At 44.8% G+C, this 17,712-nt stretch overlaps 1 protein-coding gene across 4 annotated transcripts in view; it reads right to left on the bottom strand.

Moving 5' to 3' along the window:
* Positions 1-62: 62 nt before the first annotated feature.
* LOC113933150 (zinc finger protein 665-like) overlaps positions 63-17,712 on the bottom strand; it is a 28,484-nt gene continuing 10,834 nt past the window's right edge. The window contains exons 4-11 of one of the 4 annotated variants that reach the window (XM_027612949.2): positions 16,169-16,310; positions 15,775-15,870; positions 10,319-12,942; positions 5,164-5,343; positions 4,743-4,930; positions 4,414-4,624; positions 2,191-2,383; positions 63-1,544 (exon numbers count right to left, since the gene is read on the bottom strand). In XM_027612949.2, the coding sequence (XP_027468750.1) occupies positions 5,281-5,343; positions 10,319-12,942; positions 15,775-15,870; positions 16,169-16,310 (2,925 nt within the window). In that variant the 3' untranslated portion in view covers positions 63-1,544; positions 2,191-2,383; positions 4,414-4,624; positions 4,743-4,930; positions 5,164-5,280. Of the gene's footprint in view, positions 1,545-2,190; positions 2,420-4,413; positions 4,625-4,742; positions 4,931-5,163; positions 5,344-10,318; positions 12,943-15,774; positions 15,871-16,168; positions 16,311-17,712 lie in introns of all 4 variants that reach the window. The other 3 variants (XM_027612950.2, XM_027612951.2, XM_027612948.2) reach the window with 3 other exon arrangements.

Below are 17,712 nucleotides of genomic sequence, written 5' to 3'. Positions count from 1 at the left end.
ATATTTTTCTAGCAGGCTGTGAGTATGCTACATGACCGGAATGAAAAGTCTTTTAGATCATATAGCTTGTGTAGGAAAAAAAGTCATGGTGTATTTGTTGAAATGGTAACTACAAAGATTTCCCACAGTAGTTTGTCCTCATAGCTTAAATACACAGTATGCATTTTAAGTAAAACATTTAAAAAGTATAAATGGTTTACAGCATTCTTTCTCATGGAGTGCCTGTGCATGAAAGGGCCTGGCGCACAGAAGTGGTCCTGAACTGCGTCTCTGATGACGTAGTGATGGGATTTCTTCGTAGTTGCAAAGCGGTCGGTGTTTTCTTACTACATCTGAGTGGGCTCAGTGGCATGTTCTTCTTTAATGACACTTGTTTTTCTTCCCTAGAGACACTTAACAGTTTGTCTTAAATTTGATGGAATGCAGTATTTGAAAAGTTTTTAACTGTTCCTGGCAAGCTTGTAAGATACACAGGCCTGAGTTCATGAGGGAGAGCGCTAGAGAGATGTCTGCTTCCCTGTCCTGCAGCAAGGACAAAACATGGAATTGGGGCAGAGCGTGAGTTCTTGTGTGTTACACACAATGACCTGATAAGATCTGGAGTGTGAGCAGATGATGAACTCTGAGAGTGGTTTTCAAGGGCTGAGCAGAAGGAAGACCCTTCCTGGCAGGTGGACATGTAAGATTCCCCCAATTTTTTTCTATTGTCCTTGAGTCAGTGAAGCAGTGTCATATAGGTCAAATCGAAGATGTGTTAACACCAGGGCCCTGTCCTCTCAGAGACCCCAGAGTCACCCTCTTCTCTGTTCCACGGCCGTGTGCCTGGCTGTGCTGTGCAGTTAAGCTCCCCAGGGAAGGCTGTGTAATCCACACGACTACAGCCAACTGCCCACTTTATAGAATGCCTGCAAATAAAACAAATTCCTTTTCATCACAGAGATGACTACATCACAGATAAATTGCTTTTCCTTCCTTGAATGTAAAGTCCATGATTCCTGCCAAATTGATGAACTAGCATGGTCTCCTGACTCGTTCCCAGATTCCAGCTCTGGGGCTACTGGAGAAGTAAGAGCAGTTTGCGGGTCTAGGGAACTGCAGGGGGGGGGCCCCTGGGGGAGGTGTGAGCAGCCAGAGACACTAGAGGGGCAGGCGCTGGGGAACTTTGGGATTGGAGTCTCCTACACTCTCCTGCTCTCCACTGTAGTGTCCCAAGCACATTCTTGCCCAGCACGGTGCCTTCATGAAACAGAAAGCAGGTGCACCAGCTCCATCCAGCTGAGATGAGGGGTGCACACAACACACACGTGCCTGGAGTAGCCTCTTCTCAGTCCACCGCCAAGTCCTTACAGTAAAGTAGGCACATGTTTCTGGACGGAGGAGATCCTTTCGGTGATCACGTAACGTGCCAAGAGGAGAGGATCCATCAGGAAGGGGGTTCCTCCTAGCTGGGGGCGGGCTTTCTCTTCTGTAATACATAGGTCTACTGAAGCCACACTGCTGCTCATATAGTCCTAGAGTTGCAGATACCCAAGCGAAAATTAATGCTGGAAAAAAACGAACACAGAAGGAGTTACTAAGAGCACACCATACATCTCCACAACTGGCAAACTTAATGGGATATAAAAATCCAGATTTCAAAACTGTCTTACAAGACATCCTTAAAAAAAAAAGTATATTGGTTATATGAAGCAGGAACAGTTAACTCCAAAAGAGGTATGGAACAGGGCATGGGCACAACCATAGACCCAGATAGTGGGCTGTGTGACAACAGGAGTGGTTTGCCTGAGATGCCAGGAAGAAAAAAAGAGATGCATGTGAAAACACTGAGACCAGAAGACAGTAGACATAATACCCATATCCTGGGGTTCTTAAGAAGACAGGATGGGGAAAAAATTATGAATTAAAACTTTTTCCGAATTAAAAAAGAATGAAATTATAAAAGGGGCTTTTGTGATGCCAAATGGAAAGGTACAGAAAAATCTAGTCTATAAAGCAAAATTGTTTAAAGACCAATAACTAGAATACGTGAAGATCCCCAGCAAAATAGCAAGAAAGGGCAGTGCTTGGAATCATCTGTCATTAGAAATACACACGTTAAACCAGTGAAGTACCCCTTCCGCTGATGAGAGGGCCAGAAACGACACTGCCGTGTAATATCGGTAAAGAAGTGTTAAACTGACCCGGAGATACCTTTTAAAATTCACGTGTGTGCCTTGTTATGCAGTAGTACTTTTTTTATGCTTTTCTGTCCCAGAGAAGTTCTGTCAACACGATGTGCTGGATAGCCCAGGTCACAGGAAGAGGGGAGTAAAATGCAGATGAAGCAGTGGAGTGCTTGCTCTCCAGCAGTTAGGAGCAAAGACCGTATCTGCACACAGCACGTCTGATAAAACATAAGAATTTCAAAAAATGGAATGAGCTTTCACGTAACTAAATATTTGTATCAGTTAACGTGACACACCCCACACACACGCCCCTACCCAGGCTCCAGTGGAATGGGCTTCCAGTCACACACTGACTCGTGTGAATGGCTGTGAATGGGAAGAGAATGGAATTGGGGTTTGGAATGAAGAATCAGGTTAAGAATGGTTTCCATGCAGAAACCAGTATTGAAAATAAAAGTTTTGAACTGAGTGGCATGATGAACACTGTTCCCCAGGACTCCAGAAACATTAAAACACAAAAATTAAAGGGCCAGAGAAATAAAAATCCTCAGTGTTTTATGCTGTTCAGTTTTAGCCAGAGTTTCACAGCCCAGGTACCTAAATGATGTCTGTGTCCTTTTTGGCAACTTCACCCCAAGCCAACTTCCAGTAAAATGGTTAAATGGTTGTAGCTGCTCCATTTGTTGGTCATCCTGTACTTTAATTAAAAAAAATTTTTTTTTTTTTAAGTAGGCTCTGGGCCCAACATGGGGCTTGAACTCACAACCCTGAGATCAAGAGGCACATGCTTTACTGACTGAGCCAGCAGGTGCCCCGGTCACTGTACTTTGAGCCGTCCTTCCCGGGAAGAGGGATGACCCTCCCCCCTCGGGAGGACGTGCATGGATAGAACCTGCTGAGTGGGGCAGCCCGCACTGGTCGGCGCACTGGTGCCCCCCCTTCCTTCTGTAAGAGCCCCCCTTCCGTCCAGTTTGAGCTGGCACCCCACTGCAGCTAGCCACGGCCAGGAGGCTGTGGTTAGGTCCGTGGGGTGCGAGTGGGGTAACGTGTCATCTTCTGAGTCATTCTGAAAGAGGACTGTCCTTCTTCACTGACTTTCCCCCTTCCTCGGCTGTGACAGAACCGTGGTGCTGAGCCGCCACCTACCCTGAGAGCAAGGGTAACACTTGAGGGCCAGGCTTGGCCAATGGGCCCTGGGAGGGGCCAGCCGGGAACACTTCAGGCTTTGTGGGCACAGGCTCCGTGGCCGCTCAGCCCTCCCTCTAGTATGAAAACACCTGTCCCAATAAACCTTTGTGCGTGGCATGCAAATTTCAGTTTCATAGAATTTCACATGCTATAAAATATTTTGATCTTTTAAAAAAACTACTTAAAAATGTAAAGCCCATTCTCAGCTTACAGGCCGTACAAAAGAGGCAGGTGCAAAGTGTGGCCCATGAGCTGTGCCTTGCTGACTCCTCTCTAGGGGATGGAGAAGCAACAGGATAAAGGAGACCCTTCCCTCTGGAGAACAACCTGGAATGGGGCTCTCCTACCTCCCTGGACTACCTGTTAGTTTGGAATTGTACGGGAGAAAGCATTCTTCCTTCTTGGCAGCCGATCAGACGCTGATACAGAATTAGCCAACAAGAAATGAACCACTGTCATTTCTTCTAAACTGTGATGAATGTGTCCCTCCCAAACCTCATGGTACACACACAACTAGGAGTAAGTCATGGGAAGAAAGTAGAGTAAGGACGGCCCACTCAAAACCTCTGATCTAGCAGAATCTGCAGCAAACCTAACAAAAAATACTAGCACAGTTTACAAATTTTAAGTTCCTTATAAAAGAATGCAGTATTCTTATCTTTAGAAAAATGTGCTCCGATCTTGATTTCTAAATATTCTTCTTCACCAAATGGAACCAGGGCTGTTCAGGAAAACAGCATAGAACACTGACTTGTCAAAGGGAAGTGCTCAGCACTGATGGGAAGGTGCGGCAGAGGAGGGAAACGGAGGGGCACTGCCCGCCCCCGTAGGAGCAACTAGTGAGCTGGCAACCTCTGCCGAACTCTAGAATCTAGTCCAAAACTCACAACCAGCAGGGGAGGTGTGCTGAGGGCGGCCATGTGCAGCCAGAGAGCTGTGACTTTAACCTGCCTGCCTGCCATCCCCTCCTCCGATCAGCTGCCACATGCTGACGGCCTGCAGTCTAGGCAAGTCCCGGGGCTGGGGCGGGGGTGGGTGGGGGGGTGGGGTGGCGAATTACCTTGTTCTCAAACAGCTGCGGAGGGGGTGTCGCCTGCTGTACCGCTGTCTGGAGGAGGGCTACACGGCTTCCCCTTGTGTCCCGGACTCATCCGTCACGGGCCTGCGCAGCTTCCTGGATGGCTTGTGCCACAAGCACATAAAGGCCCAGGTACTGGCTGTGAGCCAGCTGTGGTAAGGAATGGCCGTCAAGGTGAGTGGCAGAGAGACACCTGGGAAGGAAGAGGTTGAAAAAGGAGAGATGTGTGGGAATGAGATTCTAGAAGATCCCATGTGTGCCAGGAAATCACCTGTGCCCACACGGGCTTAGAGAAGTCTGTACACTCTCACCTCGGATGGACCTCCAGGCTCCACAGAAACTGGACGTGAAAGGGCAGAACGGGAACCAGCTTGGCTAAGCACACAAGGTCTGCAGAGACTGGGGGGTGTTATTTTTCCTCTTTTTCTCCCCACCTCTTTTTAAAATCTTTTTTCAGCTCCAGATGTTTAAGAAGAACCTGGCAAAACACACCTAATCCCTGAGTTAATGGAACAAAGAACTCAGTGGCTGCTCATGACAAAGATTACACACCTACTGAAACAGAAAAATCCATTTAAAACACATAAAAAGAACCCACCAAAAAACGCCCCACAAATCCTGGGGCGGGGGGGGAGATCTGATTTCCAGAGTTGCCACATTGTAATATTTAAAATGTCCAGTTTTCAACGAATAATGATAAAATATGCAAGAAACAAAGTATGGCCCACTCACAGGAAAGTGAACATCTGTGTCCGTGAGTCCCTCCGTCTCTGGTCACTGGGGATTGGTCCCAGCCAGCTGGGTCAAGAGTGTGCCACTCTTGGTGGGCAGTCGAGACTAAGCACAAAATCAGAGTCCCAAAGGCTTTGGAGAGGAGCCTGGTGAGTCCATGCCAGAGACTGTCTTGAAGAACTAATGTAGGAAAAGCCAAGAAATATTTGAAAAAGAGAAGAGAGAGAGACAATGCTTTTCAACGTGCAAAAACATTACAAAGAATGATGAAGGGGCGCCTGGGTGGCTCAGTCGGTCAAGCGTCTGCCTTCAGCTCAGGTCATGATCTCAGGGTCCTGGGATCGAGTTCTGTGTCCCTGCTCAGTGGGGAGTCTGCTTCTCCCTCTCCCTCTTCCCCCTGCTTGTGCTTGCTCTCTCAAATACATAAAATCTTAAAAAAAAAAAAAAGCAATGAAAACATGATCTTGTTCAGCACAATTATAAAATAGGTCAGTAAAGCAGAAAACAAACCCAGAATCAGAGTACTTACAAGCCGTGAGTCAGGACTGACTGCAAATAGGAGAAAACCCAAGATAACCAAGCTGCCGGCAGCTCTGCCGTCCAAACCAGCCAACCGCTGGTCCACCACATCTACCAAAAGCCCTGGCAGGAACTCCCCTCAACTCTCATTGGTCTCTGGCTTAAGTGTCCATCCCAGGAACAACTGAACTGGGCCCAAAGGGTGGGTGCTGTGACTGGCCCCCAGGGAACGTGCCAGCTCTGTAAAATCAGCATCCCTTTCTGGAAGGATGTGGGGAAGAGTGCTAAGCAGACAAAAAGCAAAGCCACTGCAAATGATCATTTAATCCAGGATAAAGATGGTATTTCAAGTCAGGGACAAAAAGATTAATTCAATGGTGTAAGGACAAGTAACAACTCATTAAAATAAAAATCAGATGCATTAAGCCACATCTTGTTGAGAAAAAAGTGGGAAAAGATCAATGAATGATTCAATTTTTAAAGGTCATTTCACATACGGAAAGAATATGTAACTGGGTTGCAAAAAAATTTCCTGTGCTCTATTTCTTTCAAACAAGAAATAGCACTATTTCATCATGGCATGTAAATTTATAGGGCAGAAAGTAGTCACTGAATCATTTTCTTAAAATCATTCTTGCTCCCAAATTCCTGTATCTAACCCTTCTGAATTACAGAATATTACATATATACACCCATATATGTATAGGTACACACACTCCTCTATAATATATAAATACACCTCTGCACCATTAAGGTGCCTTGTAGCTCCAAGTAACGAAAAATCTCAACTCCAACAGGCGTAAGCTATAAGGGACATTGAAGACCTCGGTCTTCCCAGTACGGAGCAGCTTCGGAGCTGGTTAATTCACCACTCTGTGTGCTCCCTGCCCTTGGCCCTGCCCTCCCTCAGCTCACCATCCTGACTACCAGCCCCAAGTCACAAGATGCCATCAATGGGCATCCAGATGGACAAAGGCCATTCTGTTCCCGATTCTTTATCGATGACAAAACCTTCCCCCCAGATCACCGAGAATACTTTGGTGTCTGGTCATACTGCCAGCCCCAAACAGCCTCTGATGAGGGAGGAAACACAGGCCCCATCGAGGCCCTCTGACAAGGAAGGGGCGGACAGCAGGTGCCAACCTGCTTCAAGGAAGCTGGGTGAGGTGGGGAGCCAGGCTCAGGGCACAGCCTCTGGAGCCTGTTGCCCTCACATGGGGGCTCCTTCCACCGAGCCTCAGCAGGCGCCCTGCAAATCCCACCAGGAGTGGGAAAGAAGGGGTTTTCTACACAGAGCGCTGTCTCCGTGTGACAAGCACCACTGCTTGCCAACAGCTGCACCCCAGCCTCTGCACACTTGAACAGGGTTCATTAAACCAGCCAAGCCCAAGACAAACACTTTTCTTAAGGCATTGTTTGGCTTCTTTATTGACACGCAGATCAGTAACAACAGGCATCACTGTATATGCCAAAAAACAGAGAATAGCTAAGTGGTGAGGTGCTTTTCCAAAACCTTTTAACATCTGTCAGAACTCTGTTAAGTTTCTGTTAAGTAAGTTTCTGTTAACTCTGTTAAGTAAGAACCCATGTGCCAAGCACCACGCTCAGCACTTGCTCAAACTGTTTTTTCCTATTTTCTGCTTCATCTAATTATGCACACATTCTTGTCCTGAACCATTTCACAGCTGCAGCTGTGACAGCTCGCCTCTGTTCTGCATGGTGTTCTAGAAACTCACATTCATAACCACCATTACCACACTGAAGAGAAGTACTCTAATTCCCTAACATCATCCATGCCATTCCACATTTAAATCCCTCCAAAGGTCTCCAAAGTACCTGCGTGGATGTCTTTTTGAGCTGGATGGTTTCTGGATCCAATCAAGGATCACGCACTGCATCAGGTTAGGTCTCGTTACTCTCTCTGGATTGAAAGAGCCCCCTGGCCTTTTCTCTTTTTAAAATGACACTGACTTTTGAAGAGACCAGGCCAATTGTCTTGGTGGATGCCCCCACAGTCTGGATTTGTTTTCTCCACGGAAGCTGCTCTCTCTCGTATTTTCTGTAAGCTAAACAGTACTATGAAGTACTCTGGCAAGAGCCTGCCACAGTGCGATGTTGGACCCCACGCCGCACCTCAGCAAGAGCCACACGATGTCACCACTGCTGATGGTGCATTTCCCCACTGGTGAAAGGGGGCACTTCACCGTTCCCCTGTAAAGGCATATCTTTTCCAGGGCCAGTGAGGAAGGTATCTGTGGGAGGTTCTCTGGCCCTGCACACATACCCTGTTTCCTTTGCACCTAGTGATCCTGGCATCCATTGACAATCTTTGCCTAGATGCCCTAGGGGTTGCAAAATGGCCATTTTTCAAATTCTATCATTCCTACATTTATAGGTTACACTTTTCTAGAACAGTCAGCCTCTCACAATTGCTTTTACTAAAAGGGCAGGGTGAAAATACTTTCCTTCTAATTACAGAATAAGGAGCTTGTGTAAGATTCACCTATAAATCTGGAAATAAGCTCAAGCCCCTTTCTCTCTGTATTGATGGGGACAAAGATTTTTGTTTATTCAAATGTTATAGAGTCAGTTACAGTCATTCTGTTGGACCGTCAAAGTACCTCAAATTTGGCCAGGGAGAAACCCTGCAGGGTAGCTTCTGGGACCATGGACATATCCCCATTAATCTTTGAGTACTCCCTTGCTTTTTGACACAAGAGGTCCCAGCTTGGGGTGCCTGGGTGGCTCAGTCGTTAAGCGGCTGCCTTCAGCTTTTAGGTCGTGATTCCAGGGTCCTGAGATTGAGCCCCGCATCAGGCTCCCTGCTTGGCAGGAAGCCTGCTTCTCCCTCTCTCACTCCCCCTGCTTGTGTTCCCTCTCTAGCTGTCTCTGTGTGTCAAATAAATAAATAAAATATTTAAAAACAACAACAAAAAAAGAGCTCCCAGCCTCACCCAGGACACCTCAGGCCTGGACCTAGAACCAGCTGTTTCTCCAGGGAGTCCTGGTTCCTCGAGAGGGAAATGCTAGCTCTGAGTCTGCTCATCTGTGGGGGCTGCCCCTGCTTCTAGGCCCTTGGTGGACAGAGCTGAGAGATACATACACTTTTTAAAAATAATAATTCATACTTTCAGTTCATATTTCTTATTATGGAGAGTTTTACATACATTCTTCCATTTGTATGGTCATCTTTTAAACTAGGAAGTTTGACTCCTGGTAACTTTAAGTTTCCTTTTGCCTTATCTTACAATATACATAAACTAGATCCAAAATAACACCAATAAATGAGTGGTGTTTATTTCTTGCAGATCTTTGTCCTTAAACATATCCCATTAAGGATGTATAGTCATAATTCTGCATTCAGAAGTTTCTCGTAAGAATTGTGTGGTTACCAATTTGATATAAAGTTGATTTCTCTATTTTCAATTTCAGAAGGCTTTTTCTATTTTTTAATATATAATTTACATTTGTTCTAAAGTCAAAATGTCATAAAAAGGTATAAGCAAAGAAAGCTTGCTTCCATCCCTGATTCCACCCTGTTCACTCCTGCCTCCATAGGAATTCATTTTTATATCATAGTTTATCCTTCTAGTATTTCTCTTTGCAAAAAATAAGCAATTGTGTATCTTACTTCCTCTCAACTCTTACACAGAAGGTAGCATGCTATATGGTGGAGTGTACTTTGCGTTCCTCACTTAATAGCATGTTGGGGTGTAGTATTTCAAATTTGTCAAACGTGTCCCCTATAATGCATACTGTACTACAAACATACGAAAACACACTGGGGGCTTTTAGCGTGAGAAATCTGTCATGATAATTATTAAGCTATGGGGAGATATTTTACTGACACCTATTTCAACACCCGCTACGTAAACCAAACGTACACCTGTGTATGTGCGTACAACATACCAAAGCCTCGCTTACTCAGCTGCATCTCAGCCGCCTGGTGCTGTGAGCTACAGCCACCACTGTGTTCTTCCAAAGGCCTCATAATCCCACAATGAGCACCATTAGCATCTGATGTATCTTATGCCACATCTTAAAATCTGGTACCACATCCAAATCATGACTTCTAGTGTTCTATTATTTCTAGAGAAAACTTATCCACATTTCCCAAATTGATAGATTTCCCCCTGAAGATTAATTCCTTTCTTACACAGAGTTTTTTTTTTCCTCAAAAGCTTTCATGCATGTAAAACATTGATATAGTTCCACTCCAATATCAATTACCTGATGATCAGTAAGTTGTGACTCTGTAAATGCCTTTATACTTCTGTGGCATTCTTTGTGACTTGAACCCCGTGATTGATTCCGCTGAGACACCTATTAGATTCATAGGTGGACACTAACATACAGGGCATTCTCAGGGCTCTCTCCCTGCGAGTTCTCTGATATTTCATAAGGTATGACACAGAAACCTTCCCAATATCCATTCCAGAGAGAGCCCACCAACCCCCACCCAATGTGTGTCTTCTAATGCCAATTAAAGACTGAATCTCCACAAGAGGAGGTCTCCACATCATTACAGTCCCAAGGTTTCTCCCATGGGTTCTCTTGGTGTTGACAAAACTCAACTTCACACAGGAGGGTTTTCCACGTTTGCTGCACCTTAGGGCATCTCTCTTGTGTGAATTACCTGATGTTTCGTGAGAGTCGACTTCTTGCAGAAGGACTTCCCACATTCGTTACATTCATAGGGCTTCTCCCCTGTGTGTGTGCGCTGATGAACTGTGAGGGTCGATTTCATACAGAAGGATTTCCCACATCGCTTACATTCATAGGGCTTCTCCCCTGTGTGAGTCCTCTGATGATTAATGAGGTTTGACTTCACATAAAAAGTCTTCCCACATTCCTTACATTCAAAGGGGTTCTTCCCTGTGTGAGTTCTCTGATGTACAGTGAGGTGTGATTTCATACAGAAAGATTTCTCGCATTCATTGCATTTATATGGTTTCTCTTCTGTATGAGTTCTCTGATGTATGGTTAAGGCTGACTTATAACAGAAAGATTTCCCACATTTGTTACATTCATGGGGCTTCTCCCCAGTGTGTGTTCTCTGGTGTTCAATGAGGTGTGATTTCTGGAAGAAGGTTTTTTTACATTCCTTACATTCATAGGGTTTCTCCCCTGTGTGTGTGCGCTGATGTTTAGTGAGGTGGGACTTCTGGAAGAAGGTTTTCCCACATTCTTTACATTCATAAGGTTTTTCCCCAGTGTGTATTCTCTGGTGTTGACTGAGGGCTGACTTCATATAGAAGGATTTCCCACATTCATTACATTTATAGGGTTTCTCCCCTGTGTGAGTTCTCTGGTGTACCGTTAAAGTTGACTTATGGCGAAAGGTCTTCTGACATTCGTTACATTCGTAGGGTTTCTCTTTTGAATGTGTCCTCTGATGATCGGTGAGATTGGACTTCATAGAAAAGGCTTTCCCACATTCAGTACATACGTGGGGTTTCTTTCCCGTGTGATTTCTCTGATGAATATTAAGAAGTGACTTCACGTAGAATGACTTTTCACATTCGTTACATTTAAAGGGTTTCTCTCCAGTGTGAGCTCTCTGGTGTATGATCAGGGTGGATTTCATATGGAAGGCCTTCCCACATTCGTTACACTCGTGTGGTTTCTCCCCTGTGTGAGTTTTCTGGTGTTTAGTGAGGGCTGATTTCTTATAGAAGGACTTCTCACATTCACTGCATCCATAGGGTTTCTCCCCCGTGTGGGTTCTCTGATGTACTATTAGGATTGAATTCATAGAGAAGGCTTTGCCACACTCATTACATTCAAAAGGTTTCAAACCAGTGTGAATTTTCTGATGTTTAGTGAGGTTTGACTTCACACAGAAGGTTTTCCCACATTCATTACAGTCATAGGGTTTCTTCCCTGTGTGAGACACTTGATGGATAATTAGGGCTGATTTATAGCAGAAGGATTTCCCACAATCGGTGCATTTATAGGGTTTCTCTTCTGTATGCTTCCCCTGATGTACATGCAGGGCTGACTTATAGTAGAAGGACTTCCCACACTCATTACATACATAGGGTCTCTCCCCTGTGTGTGTTCTCTGATGGTCAGCAAACTGTGACTTCTGTAAGAAAGTTTTCCCACACTCATTACATTTGAAAGGTTTCTCACCTGTATGTGTTTTCTGATGTTTAGTTAAGTTCGATTTCACACAGAAGGATTTCCCACATTCCTTACATTCATATGGTTTCTCCCCAGTGTGAGTCCTCTGATGATGATTGAAGTTTGATTTTGCATAGAAGGATTTCCCACACTCAGTGCATTGATAGGGCTTCTCTCCTGTATGAATTCTCTGATGGACTTTGAGGGCTGAGCTATGACGAAAAGACTTCTTGCACTCATTACACACATAAAGCTTCCCTTCTGACCGTGTTCTCTGCTGATCAGTAAGGGCTGACTGCACAGGGACTTGGCTGCATTCACTGGGTTTCTCTCCTGCGTGAGATCTCAGAAGGTCCGGGGGTTGTGATTTCTGAAGGGTTTTCCCAGATTTATTACTTCCACAGGGTTTCTCTCTTGTGTGTGTCTTCTGGTGCTGAGTCAGGTGGGACTCCTGGTAAAAAGATTTCCTGCAGTGACTACATTCAAAGGTTTTCTCTCCTGTGTGAGTTTCAGGAGGTTGAGTGACATGGGACTTCTTGCTGAAATTATTCTCATTTTCATTAGATTCCACATTGACTTTCTGATGTTTTATGAGGGTTGACTTCAGGCACTCATTGACCTCACAGTGATTCTTCCTTGTGTGAGTTTCCTGAAGGACTTCGAGGGCTGACTCATCACTGGTACTTCCCCCCTGTTCCTTATAATCGCAGGATTTCTCTTCTGTTTCAACCCTCGTAGGTATAAGGATGGCTGCCTTATTAAGGAAGGTTTCTCCACCTTCATTATCTTCAGAAAGTGGTCCCAAAGTCTGCATTTTCTGTTGCTTAGAACGGTCCTCAGTATGACTTGGGGATTTCCCATCTTGGTCATGTTCGTCAGATTTCTTTCCAGTATGAGTATTTCCTTGGTTATTATCAGAGATCAACTTCCTGCATACATTAATTTCATTAGAGTTCTTACTTGAATGATTGTTATCACTAATAATTAATTCTGAAACATTTTTCAAACTCTTTCCACGTGAGTCATCTTGACAGGGTGTTTCTCTGAAAACATTATCTCTCTTCTTAGTCAGTGATTTTTTGTTGATGAGTGAAACTCGCCACAAATGTTTGTCTTGGTTTTCCTGGCTTTTGTCTATAAGGTCATAATAAGAAAAATTAAGTGTACTTTAAAAATGTTAACACATTTCCTATGATTACCAAGATTAAGATAATTAAAACATCTATCACCATACTTAGTTAGCCCAGGTAAATTGTGTGTGGTTAGAATGATCAACATCTACTCTCAACAACTTTCCACTGTACTTATTGTACTATTAACTATAGTCACCTTGCTGTGCATCACATCCCCAGAACTTGAAGTAAGTCATTTTTAAGAGGAGGAAAAAAAAATCAAGCTAATTTCAGACATCCATTATAGAATTCAGTGCTAAAGTTAGCAGTGGAGAAAAATTACAAAATCCTTAAAGACTAAAAGTAAATCCCAATAATTTTATATGTAGACAAAATGGCACACCAATAAGTCTGAATATGCAAGAATGCAGGGAAGTATTGTTCTCATGAATTCTTAAAGAACCTACTAGCAAATGAACTTGTCAAGAAATGGTGAAATGTAATACAGCAGAAGGCTGCTTCTGAGGACTGACTTGTTTAACAAGCCTAGAACTAAAGCAGGGACTGGCTATCAGAATAAAATTAAAATATAAAGGACTTCAGATTTTAGAATTATCAGATGTTAAATTTTAAACTTCCCCCAAACTGCTCCTGCCCAATCTCCCATGTTGGTAAACACATCCCACCCCCATTATCATGTTGCTCCGACTAACCCCTTGCCTCGTCCCTCTCTCACAGGCCACATCTGACTCAGTGGCAGATCCTCCTCTCTACACATGCAGCCCCACCTCCTCACTTGCACCAGCTCAGAACTCGAAGCCCCCATCACTTCTCATCTGAACCACTGCAAGCATGTCTGCTCCACTGAGAGCGGAAACCATCCACACCCACACAGCCCACTATCTACATTAACCTGACTAGTATTCTGTCTGCTGAGAGCTGAAACCGTCCACACACCACACAGCCCACTATCTACGTTAACCTGACTAGTATTCTGTCTGCTGAGAGTTGAAATCGTCCACACACCACACAGGCCACTATCTACATTAACCTGACTAGTATTCTGTCTGCTGAGAGCTGAAACCGTCCACACACCACACAGCCCACTATCTGTGTTAACCTGACTAGTATTCTGTCTTCATAATAGGACTTTACTGACTTTACTACTCCAGGAAACTCGCCTGGGAAGGAAGGTTGCAAGTAATTTTACTGTTCAGAATCCTCCCCCAAAACCTTTTATTTATTTATTTTTTAAAGAATTTATTTATTTATTTGACAGAGAGAGAAAGCACAAGTAGGCAGAGCGGCAGGCAGAGGGAGAGGGAGAAGCACACTCCCCACTGAGCAGGGAGCCTGATGCGGGGCTCAATCCCAGGACCCTGGGATCATGACCTGAGCCGAAGGCAGACACTTAATGACTGAGCCACCCAGGCGCCCCCCCCAAAACCTTTTAAACAAACTGTTCAACTTTCCAACAAATAAACTTATTCTCCAAGACTCTTCAATCCTTGTTGTGTCCACACATCCTAAAGTATTATATTATGGTCCTTACTCAATGGTTATCAAGCTCCTGTGTTAAAAATATACCTGAAACCATGCCCTCAGATCCTATAAATAACCTGACTTTGTTCACCTCCCTCCGTGGCACTACTCAGACTGTAAGGGTGAGCAATAAATTAAAATCTGCCATATCAGTGGGTAACTCTGGCGGTGCTCTGGGGGAGCCAGCCCTGCATACTGTCTCTGCTTCTACTTTTGTCAACTACCCTCAGGCCCATCTCTGATTTTCTCTGGACAGTAGCCAGAGAAAATCCATTAACAGTTGTCCATCTCACCTAAAGCAGAATCAAAGCCCCTACTTTGTCCTGTAAGACATCGTCTGGGCTCTGGCTACTCCTCTGACGTCATCCCCTACCAACGTCCCTCTCAGATGCATCCCTGCTGGCACAACGGCCCCCTGCTGGTCCCAGAGCACTTCAACAAACACCTCCCACTAGGGCATGGCCCGGCTGTTCCTTCTGCCTGGAACCCCCAGAACCCTGCTCTAATGCGGACCTCATCAAAAAGGCATTCTCAGAGCACCTCTGAAAAGAGCATACCCCACTCTCTATCTCCTTTGAGACTGCCTTAGTTCTCTTCATGGGTCTTGTCAGTACTTGATAAGTAAATTGTTTCGTTTACATCTATCTTCTGCTGGCTTGTAAGCTCTAAGAGCTCAGGAGCATTGTTAGGTTCACCGGCATATCTCCAACAGCAAGAACACGAGTAGCATGTAGTAGGAATATCTGCAGAAGAATGAATGAATGAATGAATGAATGAATGAATGCCTGAGGGAAAAATAAAGAGGAAATAGTTCATGAGGGGCGCCTGGGTGGCTCAGCCGGTTGAGTGTCTGCCTTCGGCTCAGGTCACAGTCCCGGGGTCCTGGGATCAAGCCCCGCATCAGGCTCCTTGCTCCGCGGGGAGCCTACTTCTCTCTCTACCCCTGCCTGCCTACCTGCCTACTCGTGATCTCTGTCAAATAAATAAAATTAAAAAAAAGAAAGAAAGAAAGAAATAGTCCATGAAATGGAGGAAGATGAATACTGGGGAAAGAAACTGAAGACAAAGGTCTAAGATCAGGCAGGCAGGGGTTCCATATTGGCTATCGGGCAGGAAAGGGCAGCACTGGTATTTACAAGCGATGGACCGGGGTGATTCGGGTGATCGGAGGCCAGCTAGCTCGCTGTTCAGCTACTTCCGAAGGTCTGAGGGCCCAAAACTGAATTACAGAGACACATACCAACCTCAGAACCAACCCATCTGGGACCTGATTTCTGTGGGCTTCTTCCTTCCTCCACAATGACTGACTCACCTTGATCACCCTGGTCTGGGAATTCTCCCCCTGATGGCCACAGCTCTTCTCCTTGCTCCAGCCTGAAGATCACCTCTGGTTTGGTGAGGTGACACCCTGTGAGTGGGATACAGGGTAAAACATGTCAGAGCTGCTTGGATATCAGGGCCCCTGGAGCACGAGGAAGGTGCAGCTTCAGGAGCCACATGATAGAGGTGCCCGTGTGTACCTTGCATTAGGGAGGCCAGAACACAACGTCCTTTCTGAGCCCGATGGGAACATCTCTGACCCACGAGATCATGAGATCTACACACAGTATCATTAAACATTCCTTCAGGGGCCCACAAACTCTGGCGGCTACAAAGGAAGAAAGGAAATGCATGCGAGGAGACGTGACACAGGGAACAGCCCTCACCCACTGAGACCAGGTGGCTGTAGTTCTCCAGCATCACATCCCGGTACAGCGTCCTCTGTGTGCCCGTCAGCTGTAGCCACTCATCCCGGGTAAAGTCCACAGTCACGTCCCTGAATGACACGGACCCCTGACCAGCACATTTCTGTTCAAGCCAGAGAGAGGAGTACAGGGTGACATGAAACACACGTGACAGGGTGACATGAAACACACATTTGGGAAACAAGTCTTAACATGTTTGAGAGATCACCATAAAACAGTAGGTAAGTTGCCTATTCTATACCTTCTTTCATTTTTACTTTGTGGGATAAAGTGATATGATGGGAAAACGCAGAGAACCCAGTATTAACTAATTAATTCAAACAAAAAAACTAAAGTTCCTACTGTGTTTCTGAAACTGTCTTAACCTGCCAGGAATATTAAGCTAAACCAATTCTGGTTTTTTTCCTGCCCTTAAGGAGCCTAAGTCTTTTTTTTTTTAAGATTTACTTGAGAGAGAGAGAGAGAGACAGAGATAGCACATGAGTGGGGGGAGGGGCAGAGGGCAAGGGAGAGAAGCAGACTCCCCACTGAGCGCAGAGCATGACACAGGACTCGATCCCATGCCCCTGAGATCATGACCTGAGCTGAAACCAAAAGTCAGACACTCAACTGACTGAGCCACCCAGGTGCCCCAGGAGCTTAAGTCTTAATAAGGTGACAAATCACATTTACGAACACATCCTGTAATAAGGTATCAGGAGAGCTGTGATAGAGTCATTTACAACGAGTATTAAATAATGGTAGAAAATACGGTTCTCTTTTGTATTGTCAGGTTTGGCTTCACTTAGCAGGATCTTTGTTAATGTGGCACCATTACATAAGCAGAGCCAAGGAGCTGTGAGAAGCACCCAGAAGTGTGACAGAAGAACAGTGTGTCGGACTGTGAGAAGATAAAGATCTGCAAAGATGTCCAGAAATACGTTAGAGAGCAAGTCTGGGTTTATTCCTGTACTTTAGTGTCTCCAAAATAGTTCACCGCCACCTTAGCAATAAAGTTTGAGCACCTCCAATTTATTTATTTTTTAATACATAATATATACATCCTACCAATCCACACAAGCTTATAATGATAAGCTTAATTTGTCTTTTTTCTTTTCCTGGCTGAAAGTTAAATGTAGACAACCTACTGTTTCCTTTCTGCTGGAGCATCCCGGGCCCTCGGCAGGCGGCAGGTGTGACCCTGAAGATGATAAGGAACCAGCGAGGACACAAAAGCAATCACTGTTACAGTTCTCAAATCAACAACCTAACTTTACAACTTAAGGAACCAGAAAAAGAAGAAATTAAACCCAAACCCAGCTGATGGAAGGAAATAATAAAATTAGAGCAGAAATATAACAGAAAAATAGATAAAATGAAAACAAACGCTGGTTTCTGAAGAGATGAACAAAACAGACAAACTTTTACCTAAATGGACTAAGGAGAAAAAGAGAGAAGACTCAAATTACTAAAATCAGAAATGAAAATAAGGACATGTATACCACTTCTGTTGAAATAAAAAGGTT

This window comes from Zalophus californianus, chromosome 10 (genome assembly GCF_009762305.2).
Source record: "Zalophus californianus isolate mZalCal1 chromosome 10, mZalCal1.pri.v2, whole genome shotgun sequence".
NCBI classification, from domain to species: domain Eukaryota; kingdom Metazoa; phylum Chordata; class Mammalia; order Carnivora; family Otariidae; genus Zalophus; species Zalophus californianus.
The sequence above is the reverse complement of the archived record's forward strand: the minus strand, read 5'-3'. Positions and strand labels throughout refer to the sequence as shown.